Here is an 18,249-nt window from a genome sequence, read left to right as displayed (position 1 = left end):
CTTGCTGAGGTACCCTTTAAAACTCACTCTTTTGTTTAGTTCTTCTAACTCCAACTTGCAACCAGGTATTGGTGTTGACTCTCTCGAGAGACGACACTGTCCCAATTCCACTTCCGAGATCATGAGAGACCTTGATGAATCCATCAAGAAGTTCAATAGCCATGAAGTCTCTCTGCAATCAGAACGAGGGGAACGAGAGAACTATCTCAAAAGTCGTTCAATCATTATTATTAATACTGGTTAATTTATTTCACCAATATTGAGTTTAATAAACTGAATTGTGGTCTCAAATTCACAAGTTAATACAATAAAAAGGTAGTTAAAACGATAAAAAGCACAAAACAATAAAATGCATAAATGACACATAACCCCAAAAATAACAGGGCAAAAGACCCATGCCTATCCTTATGGACTGTGAAGAGAGTAACCCTGTTGATTTTGGTCGATGGCCCAAATGTTTTAAGAGTAACCAATCAACCTGAAGAGGCATGCGGCCTTGTGACGTAAGGCGATGTCTCATATAAAATTTGTAGAAAATTTAATAAAATTTTAAAAGACATTACCTGATCTGGTGATGCCATGAAGAAGACAATAGCTTCTTCTGCATGTGTCTTCATGTAGAAGACCAAAATGAAGGAGCCATCCACCCAGGATCGAGGTCTGCGGAATGCTGAGTAGCCTGTGCCGTCATAGTTGAAGACACCCTCCTCTGTTTCAAGGGTACTTGGACTACATTCACAAACACAGAAAAGAAAGAGTGTATATAGAACTACAAAGTTGCAAATATTTTACACACAGGAGGGCCGCTTAGGACTTAACAAATTGCTTAGAATGCAGAGTAGCCTGTGCCGACATAGTTGAAGACACCCTCCTCTGTTTCAGGGGTACTTGGACTACATTCACAAACACAGAAAAGAAAGAGTATATTCAGGGGTACTTGGACTACATTCACAAACACAGAAAAGAAAGAGTATGTAGAACTGCAAAGTTGCAAATGTTTTACACACAGGAGGGCCGCTTAGCACTTAACAAATTGCTTAGCTATTTGGCTAACTTATCTAACTTTGCTGACTTAGCAAACTTAGCTAGTAAGCTTGCCTAGCCAACTTGGTTATTTTAGCTAACTTGCTTGGCTAACTTAGTTGACTTGCTTAGAAAACTTGATCAAATTGGACTGTGGTGCAATCAGTTATCAAAAGATATGACAGAGCATGGTTTTCAGAGCAGGGCCAAATTTTATGGCTCTGCTTGTACCGCCGAATTCCGATCACCATTTGTCGCTTACCTGCAAGGGCCAAATTTCTGCACTAGCTGTGTAAGCGTTTAATGCCTATTATCAGGGAGTAAACACTCGCCTGATCCAAAATGCCCCGCTAACCCTGCTAAAAATTATTTTGAGTAATTACCAATAGTGTCCACTGCCTTTAAATAATCTCATTTTCAAAGTTTGATAACAAACTGCACAAACCTGTTACTGCATCCTTGACAGGTGCCCTCGATGGTTTCAAAGTTCCAGAGTCCAACTGGAATATCATCCAGTATGACCTCACCAATACAGCCCCTAAAGTCCTTACTCTCAACACCATGTACCAGATCCTAAAACAAAATCAGCACCATTCGTGAAAACCAAATCAAAAAAGTCAAACAAAACACATTACAGTATCCTGGCGATGACTAGAGCAAGCTAGTCAAAAGGCTTAGACCAATTTAAGAACTACACTGCCGTAGTGCAGTTAATATCGGTATTTATAAGCTTAAGTAGTACAAACAAAGCACATTACAGTCTCCTGACGATGACTAAAACGTTGAGATCAATTTAAGAACTCTCCCCACGGTAGTGCAGTAACGATATTATAAGGTAAAGTAGTAGTCCCAGACATTTTTCTATACCTTCCGTTCAGGTAGGCCCCCTAGTAGTTAAAAGCAGAAAACTTCTTTTCAGAACTGAGAAGTCTACCGTACAAACAGATAACTCTACTCAAGGGTAGTAGAATAAAGAAAGACAGTTCTCTATTATCGAACAAACTCTACCAGGCAAGAAAATACACACATGGTGTGACCGCAAACCAAATATATATTGATACCTCACCATGCAATTCCTCAAAATCATAGACCCCCAGATCCAACCATTTCACATTGTAAAATATTTAAAGATCAAACCATTTTTACCATGTACAAATATTTACCAGGGGCAAGGAGGCAAAGACCAGGGACATTGAGGCAATTCCATGCTTGAGCAGCTCTATAAAGTTGGGCCCAGCGCTTAAAGACACTGGACACTTTTGGTAATTGTCAAAGACCAGTCTTCTCACTTGGTGTATCTCAACATAGGCATAACATAACAAACCTGTGAAAATTTGAGCTCGATTGGATGCAGAGTCGCGAGATAACTATATGAAAAAAACAAAACTGTGTAACACAAAGTTGTGTACTTTCAGATGCTTGATTTCGAGACCTCAAATTCTAAATCTGAGGTCTGGAAAATTACTTCTTTCCTGAAAACTACGTCACTTCAGAGGGAGCTGTTTTTCACAATGTTTTATACTTTCAACCTTTCCCCATTACACGTTACCAAGTGAGGTTTTATGCTAATAATTATTTTGAGTAATTACCAATAGTGTCCTCACTTACAGCGAATTGGAGGGGCACACCTCCTATGAACATGAGACTGGAGCTGTCAATGTCTAAGACGTTGGCCCCCTCTGATGACGACCCTGTTTGGACCACAGGGGGCTCGGTCAGTTCTTGTGCATCGGGATCATCTTCTTTAGATATCATCTTTTGCATCTTGAGAACTCCATCGCGACCAATTCTAGTTCAGAAAGAAAGATCAGATTTAATGAGATATTTTTTGTATTTATTTTGTTTATTTATGTCATCTTTAATGAGGGTAAACTCCGATCAGCGCCTAGCACTGATTTCCATTGAGGCCCTCATCAGAACAAAAAACATATTACACCATCAAAATTTTTAAAAGAGAAACACACTATGGTCTCCATCCACAAGGGTTAAAAGACAAATATGCGAAGGAAACGAAATACGTTAAAGAAAATGATAAGAAATGCAAATTACTAATTTGAACTTGAAATGAGCTCCCAAACATGTTTTTTAATAACTTGTCATTATAGTTTGCTCACTTTTAATGGCAATTTGAAGATAATTTGGTTTGTACTAAAGTATTAAGTTAAAACAGTCAAAGAGTTCTTTAAAAAACACAAGTGGTTGTTACAAAAACAATCTATCAAAATTCAGATTGGACCAATACAAATTTCTAAGACGTTAAAGAGCCGAACAAATCTTACCTCTGCGCTTCAATCTTGTACCATTTGTTAAGCTGAATGGTAGTGTTTGACTTGATGGAGCCTGTATCTGTTCCGACGTTCCATCGGTAATACAAGAAGCCATTTATAGTCTCTAGTAGCATGAACTCCTCCTGTATGGTGGGGGTGAATATATCAAGACTTTATGACGTTGATTTGGAAAAGCGTGAGAGTAGTCGAAACAAATAATATTAATTTTTGTTTTTACCCATACACTGTTGTGTGTTAGCACTGTATACTCAGTACTTTCCGGAGTCCTGTGAAAAAAATATCACAGGCATATTACTTGGGTGGGATTCGAACCCACGACCCTTGCAATTCTAGAGCAGTGTCTTACCAACTAGACTTCCGAGATTGCCCGGTAGCTAGAGGCAGTTCGAATCCTATGTTTTGGCAGCGAGTAAGCTGCTGCACTAATATAAAAGATGTTAAATTTGCATGGGGATAAAGAATACTAATTTTGGTTTTTACCGAAACACCGATGTGTGTTAGCACTGTATACTCAGTTCTTTCCCCAGTCCTGTGACAAATAATGCTAAATAGTCAATAAAAATGTTAAAGCTATCACCCCTTCCCAACAACAAAAACAACAACAAAAATCAACAATTTACAACACTTTACAAAAAGTAATATACAAGAGCATCCACAGCAGCCCCCTTCCCGCAGAATAATCTGCATCAACAAAAACACTAAAGGCATCTTCCAAACAAGCAGCGCTAAAAAAAAAAAAAAAAAAAATACTAATTGACTATTAACATAACCAAGAACACTCAACGAATCTCTAAGTTATATAAAACAAAAATTTAAAAGATAAGTTAAATAACAACTAAAAACAAATAGAGCAAATCTCCATACAAACAACAAATACAAAATAAAGATAATAGTTCTACTCACACTTCTGTTGCTTTTGATATAAAACAAGAGATTCGTGAGATCGTCGAAGTTGGCGTTGATGATAAGGGAGTTGTACGTCGACGGACTCACTTTGGGTCGGTAGGATCGAGCGCAGTCTCCACTGGAACCAATTGAGACTTTAATCTGATGAAAACAGGTTCCACCAAGTGGATAATTACTTTACAGGGAAGGTTCTTAAGAAAATATTCAGTAGAAACTTTCACATGTGACTTTTATTGTACTTTTTTTTTCTTTTTTTTTCTACACACTAGCATTACATTTACCTTCAAAGGGAAGGTATACATTTGGTAATCACTTTATCTTTCAATGGCAAAGACAAACTTACCTTGTTAGAGGTACACAAGCTTTCGATAGTATCAAACATTTGAATCTGAGAAGTGTAACACCGACAGTAACAGTCTAAGATTGTGTATTCCAAATATGGATTATTCTTCCTGCGTGGACATAATTGTTCCAGATGTTCAGCAATATCTAAACAGAAATAAGACCACCTGAGACCGCCTCAGCTGCACCTACATATCGCAGCTTATAGACGACCTCAACGCCATCAACATACAACACGATCAAGCTGTTCGAGCTGCCCAGGATCGGTCTGGATGGCATTGCAAAACATTGCAAAAACCCGTGGTCACACACTGTCTCGAGCCGAGTTCGGCCTGAGTAGTGTCAACTACGAGACTAACCTTTGATGCCTGGTTGCGAGCTTGTCGAATCTTCTCTCTGATCATGCTCAGATCTGCGGCCATCGTACCCTCTTTCTTCTTTATTAGTTGTGCCTTATTATTCAGCGTGAGGGAGAGGTTTCGGATCGTGTTCTGGTTCTCCCGGGAGTAGCTTGCTACAAAGTTAAGGCAGTGGACACTATTGGTAATTACTCAAACAAATTATTAGCATAAAAACTTACTTGGTAACGAGTAATGGGGAGCTGTTGATAGTATAAAACATCTTGAGAAACTGCTCCCTCTGAAGTAACTAGTTTTCGAGAAAGAAGTAATTTTTCACGAATTTGATTTTAAGACTAGTATCAACTTTAGAAAAAATATTTTTAAAGAAAACAACTTAAACCCCCCCCCCCCCCCCGAAAAAAAACATTCCCCCCCAAAAAAAAAAAATAAATAAAAAGTCCCCCCAAACCACCCCAATTATTTTTTTTGTTTTTTTAATCCAAAAAAGGCTGCCCCTCAAGCAAAACCCACAAAAAAAATTAACAAACAACCTGCTCCCTGAAAAAAAAACGGTCCCTTTAAAAATAACACACCCCCCAAACAAATTCCTGGTTTTGGGCCTGGAGTGACCTTTCTGAATCTTGACTTACTTGCATACTCAACGATGGCGAGAGATTCTTCCGCTCGCATCACATCTCCTTTTGCTCTGTCAACTGTCTTCTCCATTTCAGGAATCTTGTTCATAACTGTGTCCACCGAATCGCTAACACTCTCAAACTTCTGCAGGGCAGACATTGCAGTGTCCATGACTTGCTGAGCTGGTGCGGTCAGATCTAGGGAGGAATTATGACGTATGTTTCTTTTTCACTTGTCAAGATTATGGAACATTGGGGATGTAGGAGGGATCAGGTTTTTCAGGTAGTTGTTTCGACAGATTTTAGATAAACTTTAAAGGAACATTACGGAATTGGTTTTGCGAGCAAAAAAGTTGCTGGCAGTGTAAGCACTTTATGTAATCCACCATATACGTACATAAACTGAAAACCCTTTAGAAGTTCGAGAACGATCGGCCATCTGGGTCACGAGAGAATAGTGAAACACCGATTACAAATTTTGTATTGCATCGTTGCCAAATAAAAATTAATAAAACGCTCCCTGAGCGATAAATTCCAAACGCGAAATTAGATTATTTGTTTCTCATCAAATATGAAATTTCAGACAGAAATATTCCAAGGGATATTTTCTACTATCATCATCATTAGACCGTGTAAGTTTTATGTAAATCTGTGATCTTCACGAATTTTGGTTCCTACCAATTCTGTAATGTTCCTTTAAGATTCATCTTGATTAGTTGTCAACTTTTTGGGGTTCAATTTCTCTCAGCAATTTAGATTCCCAAATATCTTATAATCTTGTCAGCTCCTTGTGAAATTGAGCACAGTACTTCTTAGGCCAACCATTTTCACTTTATTATTTAACTATTTTTTCATTTTAATTTTTTTTACTAAAAGTGCTCATTAGAGAAGTTGTGAAAATAAGTAAATTGCTCATAAAAAAAACTTTAAAAAAGTTCCCTTTGATCTCAAGAACAGCACTTTGGATAGACCGCTGAGGCCAAATCGACTCTCTAGATTCTGTGACCAAACTCCCCATACCTCTTTCTAGGGCCGGTAAGGCATTTTTGATGGCATCCAATCGTTGCTCCGCATCCCCAATCCTCCTGGTCACCATGGTAACATCATCCCTTGCATTCTGGAGCTTGTGTTCCAAGTCTTTCACCTTGGAGGCCAAGCCGCTGCTATCCAGGGAGAGACTTCTCTCCTTGGACAGCAGAGCGACGATGTCAAGAGGGTTTGGATGGGTCACCTAGAGAAGAAGAATTAGATAAATAATAATAATATTATTAATTTTGGTTTTTATACCGATACACCAATGTGTGTAAGCTCTGTATACTCAGTACTTTCCCGAGTCCTGTGTAAAAAATATCACAGGCATATTACTCAGGGTAGGATTCGAACCCACGACCCTTGTAATTCTAGATCAGTGTCTTATCAACTAGACTACCGAGGTTGCCTGGTAGCTAGAGGCAGTTCGAATCCTATGTTTTGGCAGTGGTTACCGCAGCGATGTGTAATAATAGTATTGTTATAAAACTTGTATAGTGCAACATATCAATCCAAGTAGGCGCTCAAGGCGCGAAAAAAAGGAAAAGGAAAATTTAAGACATAAATTAAACTGTGCCTTTAACATCTCTTATATCGTTGCGGTACCTGCTGCCAAAACATAGGATTCGAACTGCCTCTAGCTACCGGGCAAGTGTATGGGTAAAAACCAAAATTAATACTCTTTATCCCCGATGCAAATTTAACATCTCTTATAAACTGTGCCTCATCACCATGGGGTTGGTTTTGAGGGAAGTTTTGAAGAAGTTGATGGTTGAAATCAAGCCACAACAGTAAGAGGCGAGTGCTTTACGCACAAGTCATCCATGCAAGCCAAATGCAGACCAGTTGAAAAAAAACCCAGAAATACCGAAACATGAGGAGAAAAACTGGTCTGATGAATATGATAAACAAATGTGAATATGACTGATCATTTACTTGGTAGCTTGCGTTGTTTGCGGCCATCATGGCTTGTCCAGCGGCAATTTCTGCTTTATCAATGGCTTTAACAATCTCGCCATATGCATTGACTGCTCGTATGGAATCTTCAGCGTAGTCTTTGGTCGGTTGGAACAATCTAGGCAAAGAATGGAGAAGGAAAACATTTTACAACGTGTCCTGTCTCAAAGATGAGGCTATCATGGTTAAGTGTCTTGCTTAAAGGGACACGTTGCCTTGGATCTGGCGGGTTGGTCGATTAAAAGCGTTTGAAACTGTTTAAAGGGAAGGTACACGTTTGGTAATTGTCAAATGCCAGTGTTCTCACTTGGTGTATCCCATCATAACCATAAAATAATAAGCCTGTGAAACTTTAGGCTCAATCGGTCATCGAAGTTGCGAGAAAATGATGAAAGAAAAAACACCCTTGTTGGACGAATTTGTGTGCTTTCAGATAGGAATAAAAGACTTCTGGCTAGAAGTCTTTTATTATTTGAGTGAGAAATTACCTCTTTCTCAAAAACTACATTACTTCAGAGGGAGTCGTTTCCCACAATGTTTTATACTATCAACAGCTCTCCAATGCTCATTACCAAGTCAGTTTTTAAGTTAATATTTGTTTTGAGTAATTACCAAACGTGTACCTTCCCTTTAATAAACTGTTCAATAGATGAAACTGTTTGTTATGAAATGCATATGGTTGGATATATGTTTTGAAAGTAGAATAAAATGATCCACACAAACATGCCTCGAAATTGTGTGGTTTTCCTTTTATTTTGTGAACTAACAAGGTCGGCCATTTTATGGAGTCAAAAACTCGACTCCACAAAATGGGGTGCCGTGTTAGTTCACGACATATAAGGAAAACCATGTAATTTCAAAAACTTGACTCTACAAAATGGCTAGCCACATGGTGTAGGCTCGTATAAACATGCCCGAGTCTGGTGTACTAGATCTCTTTTTAGCAGCTACTTTCTGATAAAGAGGAAGTAACATTAATCTATAAGATTTAATGTTGACCTACTCTGTCAAGCGGAGAGCCAGTTCCCTTAGCATTTCTGCATGAGCTACGGCTTCGGCTACTTTGTCTTCTAAGCCGAATGAGTTTTGCTCGATGACTCCCACTTGAAAGTTAAGATCTGAGGTCAGGTTGTACAGCCCTGCTAACTCCTCCATCAATATCTGTTGAAATCAGAATGAAATCAGATGATTTATTTTATTGGGGGCGTAGAACTAAAAGGTCGTAATTGGAGTTTCTATGGAATTCAAAAAATTCAGGCATATGAGTAACTATCCATGAAAAAAAGAGGAAAAGAAAAATCAAGCAAGAAAAAAAGAGGAAAAGATAATATTCCTTTACTATTGTACACAGAAAGTGAAGGAAAAAAGAGGAAAATCAAAACAAAAAAAGAAGAAATCGGCTTAAAAGAGGTAGTCTCACATGCTTAAAAATTGCTTTTGAATATTTTTTAGCTCGGGGTAAATGTTTTTTTATTATCAAGACTGGTCTCCAAAGTTATTGTTTGGTGAAAAGTAACATTCATTTTCAAAGAAAAACATTCATCGTAATTTTTTTTTTTTTTTTTTTACATTTTTAAATTTTCATATAATGCCCTTTCGATCATCACAAAATATGAAACTGCTTTTTAAAAACGACTTTAGTACTGAGCTAGCGATGTGAAATTGTAATCATAATAACAACAATTATTAAATGTCATATGTTAAATTGCTGTCATGTATATAGCATTTTAAAACAGTGCTAAAATTCAGCAAGGGACCACTGTTAAAATTGCTGTCGTGTGAAGAGCACTTTAGACTCACAACTCCTGAATAGTTAGCTCGAGCAAGTAAGTCCCACGCTGCCAGAATGGTTTCCCTTCCTGTAGTGATGGCTGCTCCACTCAAATCATCAAGAATAGACATTTCAGTAGTAGCGTTCTGGACAAAAATAATAATAAGTCTCAAGATTAGAACAAAACCGGTATTAAGTAGGATTTGAAACTTTGCATGGTGGAAGTTAGGAGAGGTTTGCGGTAACACCATGTAAATATCTTATTATGATTTGCATTGATACTGAAAAGAACCAGTGGTTAATGAATCGGTTCTTTTGAGAACCAACACTACTCAAAAATACATATTTACATCGTGTTACCGCAAACCTCTCTTTTTTAAAACTGTGGTAAGAAACACTTTGTAAGGTTAGCACTTAGCACTCCAATAAATGATAACCTTTGCAATTTCTGCACCAAAACACAAACAAAAAATGGTTTAGTTTTCCAAAAGAACTGTCCATAATTTGCACTGTATGCACAAAACTAAAGGGGGAATTCTATGGGCCATACCCCAGGTCGAGAAATTAATTTCCCCCTCCTAGTTTATACACATGCATGATTATTAAAAATGATTATCAAAATGATACCGTTTCAATTAAGGGCAGCATCAGTCGCTTTAAACTTTTAAATAACCAGATTAGTGTTTCCTAGATTTGGTGGCTATATTTTTTAGAAAAGCATTTTTATAAAGTTACATTGAAAGCAGTTTGCTCTCTCTTTTGTTTTACTGTTTAATGTTAATTTTATCATTGTACAAGCTGATAACATGTATATTTTACTTATTTTATTTATTTATTTATTTATTCGGAAAAACAATAAAACAAGCACAGGCCGTCCAGGGAAGGGCAAAAGTAAAAAAAATTGTCATCAAAAAAGATGTTCCCTCCCAGACCTAGCTCATAAAAGAGGGTTTTATTTTATGGGCGGAGGTATATGTTGTTCAACCTCGACTCTTGCTTGTGGCTGATGTTAGAATAATAAAAGCAGCCTTCGTGTTGTCAGAAGAATCAAGAATATTCGTAGTCTGCATCTCTATTTGAGTCCATACGTACTCATACTTCAGTACCCATAGGGGAACAAAGGTAACCCTGAATGGGCCAAACAGTTGAAATTAAAAATACAAAATAAACAAACACAATAAATACCTTAATCAACATCATCAGTACATCACTTAATCTGTTGATATCGCTGGCATTATCTGATTTTCTGTTGGCAATCCGGCTCTCGGCAATCAGAAAGTCCAATTTCTTGGTAAAGTTTGAGATGTCTGAGTAGGTGTGGTCGATCAGTGATTGGAGATCGATGAAGTCATCCAAGAGATGCATCGCTTTGAACAGAGTCTTATTGGCTTCTCTAGAAGGTACAAATAATGAGGACATCGTGAATAAAAGGCACTGAACACAGTTGGTGTTTACTCAACAAGCAATGCAGAGTTGTTGAGAGTATAAAACATTGTGAGAAACGGCTCCCTCTGAAAAACGTTGTTTTTGAGAAAGTGGTAATTTCTCACTCAAATATTAAAATACTTCAGGCCTGAAGCCTTTTTGGGGAACAAGGGTGTCTTTTTTTGTCTATTCTCCTGCAACTTAAATGATCAATTGAGTCCAAATTTTCACAGGTTTGTTATTTTATGTATATGTTGTGATACACCAAGTGAGAGTTAATAAAGGTGTGCAGTGCCTTCATCGCAGTTTTGATGATCAATTAAAAAACATATTTCAACCTAGGAACTCACTGATAATAAATGTAACAACTGATATCATTTTCTAATATGGTTTATTCTGTCTAGGCAAACTATTAAATTTAAGTGATATAATTTGGTCAAAGCTGCTAATGTGACAAATGCAAAGTGGTACACTTTTTTGTTATGTTACTTATTGGGGCTCGATTCCCACCCATGTAATACACCTGTGATTTTTTTTTCACACAACTCTGGAAAAAAACTGAGTATACAGAGCTAACACACACCAGTGTAAGGGTAAAGCCAAAAGTAACATTCTCTTTATCTATTCAAATCAAAAAATAGGGATCAAATCAAAATCTTACAAGACTTCTTGTTCAGCTGAGACTTGAGCCGCCTCAAAATCTCTGTCTCGTATTTCCATGAGGATCTGATGTGCTTTGACCAAGAGTAAGGCCGACTCGTCCAGGGATAGCTCCATACCAAGCTCCTCCTGAGTGCTGTGTATTTCACGCACAATTTCTACAGAGAAAAACAACGAGAAAATGCAACAAAATTATCTCTGTGTGCTTTAACCAGAAGAAAGGAGGACTCAAATTTTTTCTCAAAATTTTTTCTCAAATTTTCTCAAAATAACCATTATGTACATTAATTTTAATTATCATAGGATTCGAACTGCCTCTAGCTACCGGGCAATCTCGGTGGTCTAGTTGGTAGGACACTGCTCTAGACTTTTTTTCACAGGACTCGGGAAAGTACTGATTATACAGTGCTACACACATCGGTGTATATGGGTAAAAACCAAAAACTTGTTTTCTTTATCCCCGATGCAAATTTAACATCTATTAAAAAAGTATATAATATATATATACATAGTAAGAATGTTCGTACTCCTTTCATTTGTCAACTTTTTTAGATTATTATTAACCTTGGTAAAAAACTTGTCGGTAATTGGTTTATAATTTCATTAATGTCCACAACGGATATTAATCTTGTTATTAGACATTCAGCTTTGGAATTGCAAAAACAAAATGGCCCAGCAAAATAACTTTTTTGTTTTGTTTATCTATGGACTTTTATTTAACGAAAAAGCTGAAAAGTTGCCCATTTTCATTCTTGGCAAATATTGTTCTCTAACGCCCCTTTTGTCTTTTCAATGTGTAATTGACCTTACGCATTGACGTCATCCAGCTGTCATCCTAACGGCAAAACAATGATGAAACATCAAAACGCACAGATATGTACGCGCAGTCCATGGATCCGGCCAATGCACGGCTGCTTTTCGACCTCTAAGTGAGGGCGCCCTTCTGATATGACATCATGTGCATAAGGTCTATTGTATATTTCTATTCATCATGAGTGAAATAAACAAGATTAAAAAAATAGAAGAAAAGCAAACAGTTGAGAAGCTTTTATTTGAGATACAATACCTTGTATGTGCTGAGATATTGCAGTGAAATTAGCTTCAATTTCCAACGCTCGTCCAGCGGTTTTCATTGTCTCCATGTTCAGTATGTGTGCAACATCAACACTCTTATTGCTCTAATAAAAAATGGAAAAAGGAATGATTAGAATTTGAAAATTACTCAAACTAAAACTTTTTTCTGCACAAACACAAAACTAATAAATGTGCATTATTGTATTAAAGACAGTGTACACTATTGGTAATTGTCAAAGACCAGTCTTCTCACTTGTTGTATCTCAACATATGCATTAAATAACAAACCTGTGAAAATTTGAGCTCAATCGGTCACCGAACTCCCGAGATAATAATGAAAGAAAAAGTACCCTTGTCACACGAAGTTGTGTGCGTTTAGATAGTTGATTTTGAGCTAAACTTGAGGTCTCAAAATCAAATTCGTGGAAAATTATTCTCTCTCGAAAACTATGGCACTTCAGAGGAAGCCATTTCTCACAATATTTTATACCATCAACCTCTCCCTATTACTGGTCACCAAGAAAGGTTTTATGCTAATAATTATTTTGAGTGATTACCAATAGTGTCCACTGCCTTTAAATGACAGCATTGAAATAAATGTTACTGAATGAATGAATGAATGAATGAATGAATGAATGGATACTTTGTATGACAAGAGAAATAAAGCGGTCTCTTGGTATGATTTTGTAAGTGATTATTTCTTACTTTGGTTTCAAGCTTATCCGCCTCCTCCTGTAGGGCGCTGATGTCAAGATGCCTGAGAAGACTTTTCTCTGTGGCATTCAGGGTTTCTTGGTAGCGCAAGACTTTCTCCTGCAAAACAAAAACAACAAATGGCCCCAGGTCTTATCTCAAACTTCTCCAAACTGGGTAAATTTCTAAAATGATTTGGGGTTGAACAAATAGGGAGACAACGTGGGGACTAGATAGTTCAGCTGGTAGAATGCCAGTTTACAGACAAAATTACTGTTCTAAATCTGCCCCCATAACCAAAAGATGTTTGAATTGTGACACCCAAACAAACCTATTATGTTTTCTTCGATCTTATGGGTGTGGGAGAGAGGGGAAGGAAGAGTGCAGAGATGTTCTTTTATTAGGGAGGTTTAGCTGCACAATCCGCGTGAACGTCAGAAAATTGTGTAGTTAAAATCTCATGCTTTAAGCATACGTGAAGTTACCATTTTTCACGTCATGTATGTACGTGAGCATGCAATAAGCCCAAAGTGGCGACATCACCTAGAAACAGCACAACTTTTTGACGTCCACTATCACATATTTGCTTGCGTAACGTGCAGCTAAACCTCGCTATTACCTTGAAACGCTTTGTAGCATTTTCAATCTCTTGAAGTCTTCCCCATGGTGCAACGAGGATCTTGGAGACGTTAATAGCCAGCATAAGTTCATCCAAATCATCAAGGTCCGTAAGCAAAAGACCGGTGCAGTTGTTATAACAAGCTGGACAAATAAAACAAGAACTTTTTCAGAGAAGTTTTTAGAGATCAGCACCGAGGCTTCGGAACTCCCTACCGGGAACTGTGAAACTCTCCAAATCACTCAACATATTCAAGAACAGTTTAAAAACTCATCTTATTATTATTATTATTTTCAAAATAAACTGATGTAATGTTAATCTGTTTGGCCCTTCCATGGCAACACAGTCTCACTCAAACATTTTGGTTTCTTTTATAAGATAAATTCTGGGTAAATTCTTTTTTATTTTTCATATATGTATATTTTTTTCATTTCAAAGTTTCGATAATAATTAAATGAATATAATAATGAAAATATTTAATACATCTAATAATAAGTTTTGAGCAATTTCTTTACGGCAAAACATCTTCTTAATACTTGCTTTTCTCAAAGTGTCATTTTTCAAGTTAGGCTGTTTTACTCTAGAATCAAAGTGAAAACATTTTTTCAATCCTTACATGAGCATCCTGTTTCCGTGACAACATATCCCGATCCTTCATCGCACTGGTCGCAGTTTTCACCGGTAACTCCCTCCGTACACAAACACAGCCCGGTCCCCTTGTCGCAGATTGTGGACACTGAGCCAAAGACGTTACAGTCACATGACTGGCAGGTACCGCCGGGGGTGTTCGGGTTGCCGTAGTAACCATCATCGCAACTGAGAACAAGAGAGCAAAAGAAAAGAGCCTCGTCACATTTGCAACGAGTACTTTCTCGTATTTCTTTTTGCCAAATAGTATTCATTTCACTAAATGAGTTCCCTTGATGTTCCAAATACAACAAAAGAAACCTGTCAAAAAGATGACATAGCCCAATTTTATGGGTTAGCAGAGAGTATTGTATTACCAGTTCAAATCCTATCCAATAATTGGCTTTGTTGACACAATTGTACCATTTACTGTCTATAAACATGTTAAATGTAAATCTTACCTTTGACAATATCTGCCGACGTAGCCTGGCTGACAGTCAGTGCAAGTGTGTCTGCCGTCCACTGAGTCTAAAACACAGGTTGAACTGAAACTGTTCGGAAGGGGAAAAAAACAAGTTTTAAAGGCACTGTACACTATTGGTAATTACTCAAAATAAGTGTCAGCATAAAAACCTACTTGGCAATGAGCAGTGATGAGTTGTTGATATTGTGAAAATTGGCTCCCTCTGAAGTAACATAGTTTTTGAGAAAGAGGAAACTTTCACTCAAATATTAAAAGACTTCATGCCTGAAGCCTTTCATTAGGCACTGCTGAAAACACACAAATTTGTGCAAAAAGGGTGATTTTTTGTTGTTCATTATTCGCTTGCAACTTCGATGACCAATTGAGTCAAAATTGGCGCAGATTTTGGGGTTTATATGCACACATTGGGAAACACAAAGTGAGAATACTTGTCTTTGACAATTACCAAAGGTGTGCAGGGGTCGATTTCACAAAGGTAGTCCTAACTTGGGACTAGTCCTAAGCAATGCTAAGAGATAGGACTGGTCCTAAGTTAGGACCAGTAACTCATCCTAACTTAGGACTGGTCCTATCTCTTAGCATTGCCTAGGACTAGTCCTAAGTTAGGACTACCTTTGTGAAATCCACCCCAGTGCCTTTAAATAATCTGTAGTATTTTTTATCTCTTCTACTGTGTTTTAAAATGTTCCCTTTTTAAATTTCCAAGTCTTTTTAAGTTTCCTTGATGCCCATTCAACATAAGCCTTACTTATTATCGGCGTCTAGTGACGGGCAGGCACACTGAGTGCAGTCTGTAGACGTGCCTGCTGTCCCATCGCCATAGAAACCATCCTCACAAAGATTACACTGTTGCCCTGTTGTGTTGTGCTGGCAGTCCTGAGTAACAAAAAAATACAAAATAATCATAATGTATGAATCTAATGTATAAATGATTTCATTTCACTCCTTTTCACAAAGTTTTTGTTGAACAAAAATTATTTTTGGTTTTTACCCATACGCTGATGTGTGTAAGCACTGAATACTCAGTACTTTCCCGAGCTCTGTGGAAAAAAATCATAGTCATATTACTTGGGAGGGATTCAAACCCACGACCTTTGCAATTCTAGAGTAGTGTCTTACCAACTAGACTACCAAGGTTGCCCGGTAGCTAGAGGCAGTTCGAGTCCTATGCAGCAGGTACCGCAACGATATAAGAGATGTTAAATTTGCATCGGGGATAAGACTATTAATTTTGGTTTTTACCCATACACCGATGTGTGTTAGCACTGAATACTCAGTACTTTCCCGAGCTCTGTGAAAAAAATCACAGACATATTACTTTGGCGGGATTAAAACCCTTGACCTTTGCAAATCTAGAGCAGTTTCTTACCAACTATACACCACCGAGAATGCCCTGTAGCTAGAGGCAGTTTGAATCCTATTCGGCCAGTAGCTAGAGGCCGTTCGAATTCTATAGGATCTTTCCCCGATGCAAGTTTCCATTTATCCAAATTAATATTATAACTTATGGACGATGTGACCTGTGACATCACATGTTTACAAAAGAGCCACAGAGGCTGGACTTCCTGCAGGCACGATTTGTACACAGCTCAATGAAAGAAAACATTAAATCTTATATTTTATGGAGAGTGCACTGTCTAATTCTTGTCAACTTTTTATATGATGAAAGGGGCACATCTCAAAACTTGTCCAACTTTTACTTTCATAACTCTTGGTTTTATGTGGAAATTATGACACAAATGTGTCAACTTTCCCGTGGGACTAGTGTAGTATCTTGCCTGCCAGAATACTCTAAGAATGTACAAGGTCACACTTATTGTAAACAAAGTTCACATGGTCTGTAGTGACGTTACCTCACACTGCCCAGTTTTGTCATCACATGTGTCTGAATGGCCAAAGCAGACACAGGGACGACATCTACCCAGAAACTCCCCTTCAGCCAGCCTAAAGTAACCTGCATCACAACGCTGGGGGAAATAAACAAAAACGTTGCATTAACAAACTGGAAAAAACATGATCCAGTCTTATTGCTTAGTAAACAAAATCACAGTGCTAACAATGTTCAACAAGTAAAGAAAATAAATAAGTTAATTGAAGTCAAATCCACTTCAATAAATTGATTAATGCTGAAAGAGATACGTTTTAATCGTCTTCTTGAATGGTCGGTTCAGTTGGCATTTTGAACAAAACGGGTAGATTGTTCCACTCCCTTGCTGCAGTGACTGTGAAGGTTCTGTTACCATTCTCGTTTTGGGTGGGTGAGTAAGTCAGACGAAAAGGGTTTGAACTGTTTGTCTTCAGGAAAAAAAGCTGATTTAAAAGTTATTTTTGTCTGGAGAAGTAACACAGCTCAAGGGGAGATATAAGGTTACCGCAAACTTTTAGATGTCCACATTTAAGATATTGGTCATGATCTTTAGGGGTGCGTTTTAGCGGTCGTAAACAATAAGTGTTTGGTTGAATTTGCCATTGGTTAAATAATAGGCCGATGACCGAAACAGTTATTAGTTAGAATCAGTTATTGGTGGTATACAGCCACGAAAACGCACCCCTTGGTTTTTCAAGACGTTTGAGTGTTTACCTCACATGACAGCCCTGTGTACCCAGTTGGACAATCGCACTGTTCTACTCCTATCGCTTGCTCACCACTGATGTCACCCCTTGATGGACCAGCAGTTTCCAACACTACATCATCAATTCTGTAAATCAATCCATACCAAGCTTTTATGAAAACACAAATAGAAAGCTATCAGGATTGGTAGTTATGCAAATTGCAGGGGTGAGATTCACCGTTAACAAAAACAATATGAAACTTGGATACAAATTCTGAGGTATGAAGGAATGATGGCATTATAACATGTTTTGGTAAACCCCTGGAGTTCAAGAATTCATTTAGGAACAGAATCCTCAGCACTGGAAAAGTTTTTTTTTATGTGACACTAAGCTTCCTTACTGATGACATAGGGAAAGTAATCGAATGTCTAAGATTTACTCACAGAGCGGAGACAGTGTCTGGTCCATAAGTGGCTCTTATGAGAAAAGCTTTGATGTCTTGAAGGACCATCATAAACTCCTCTCTAGTCGGTTGTCTTCCAGATGGCTGGAGTCGGAAATTGTGCTGAGAAATAAAGCAAAGTACAAAAATAACAATCTATTTTTTTAAGTACCCTAAAATTGCTTCCCCATGAAAATGAAAGCATCAAATTTGTACCATTAATTTTTGTTAAGTTGATTCAACATATACTTTTCCAAAAGCTAAAATGGTTAAAGTACTCTTAAGGTTTTTCACTCTTGACAATGAAAGCATCAAATTTGTACAAGTTATTTTAAAAAGTTGATTCAACATTTACTTTACCTAAAGTAAAAGTGAACTTA

At 37.6% G+C, this 18,249-nt stretch overlaps 1 protein-coding gene across 1 annotated transcript in view; it reads right to left on the bottom strand.

The window, feature by feature from the left end:
• Positions 1-18,249, bottom strand: part of LOC117304814 (laminin subunit alpha-2-like) — a 97,218-nt gene that overhangs the window by 48,575 nt on the left and 30,394 nt on the right. Inside the window, exons 27-49 of the mRNA XM_033789427.1 lie at positions 17,871-17,992; positions 17,456-17,573; positions 16,728-16,841; positions 15,623-15,750; positions 14,852-14,941; positions 14,380-14,579; positions 13,764-13,906; positions 13,157-13,264; positions 12,444-12,555; positions 11,379-11,535; positions 10,478-10,685; positions 9,322-9,438; positions 8,525-8,682; positions 7,501-7,639; positions 6,556-6,766; positions 5,551-5,733; positions 4,919-5,073; positions 4,215-4,358; positions 3,303-3,433; positions 2,632-2,812; positions 1,469-1,596; positions 564-729; positions 28-172 (exon numbers count right to left, since the gene is read on the bottom strand). Coding sequence (XP_033645318.1) covers positions 28-172; positions 564-729; positions 1,469-1,596; positions 2,632-2,812; positions 3,303-3,433; positions 4,215-4,358; positions 4,919-5,073; positions 5,551-5,733; positions 6,556-6,766; positions 7,501-7,639; positions 8,525-8,682; positions 9,322-9,438; positions 10,478-10,685; positions 11,379-11,535; positions 12,444-12,555; positions 13,157-13,264; positions 13,764-13,906; positions 14,380-14,579; positions 14,852-14,941; positions 15,623-15,750; positions 16,728-16,841; positions 17,456-17,573; positions 17,871-17,992 — 3,358 coding nt within the window. The remainder of the gene's footprint in view (positions 1-27; positions 173-563; positions 730-1,468; positions 1,597-2,631; positions 2,813-3,302; positions 3,434-4,214; positions 4,359-4,918; positions 5,074-5,550; positions 5,734-6,555; positions 6,767-7,500; positions 7,640-8,524; positions 8,683-9,321; positions 9,439-10,477; positions 10,686-11,378; positions 11,536-12,443; positions 12,556-13,156; positions 13,265-13,763; positions 13,907-14,379; positions 14,580-14,851; positions 14,942-15,622; positions 15,751-16,727; positions 16,842-17,455; positions 17,574-17,870; positions 17,993-18,249) is intronic.

The sequence above is a fragment of the Asterias rubens genome, chromosome 21 (assembly GCF_902459465.1).
Source record: "Asterias rubens chromosome 21, eAstRub1.3, whole genome shotgun sequence".
In the NCBI taxonomy this organism is placed as follows: domain Eukaryota; kingdom Metazoa; phylum Echinodermata; class Asteroidea; order Forcipulatida; family Asteriidae; genus Asterias; species Asterias rubens.
The sequence above is the reverse complement of the archived record's forward strand: the minus strand, read 5'-3'. Positions and strand labels throughout refer to the sequence as shown.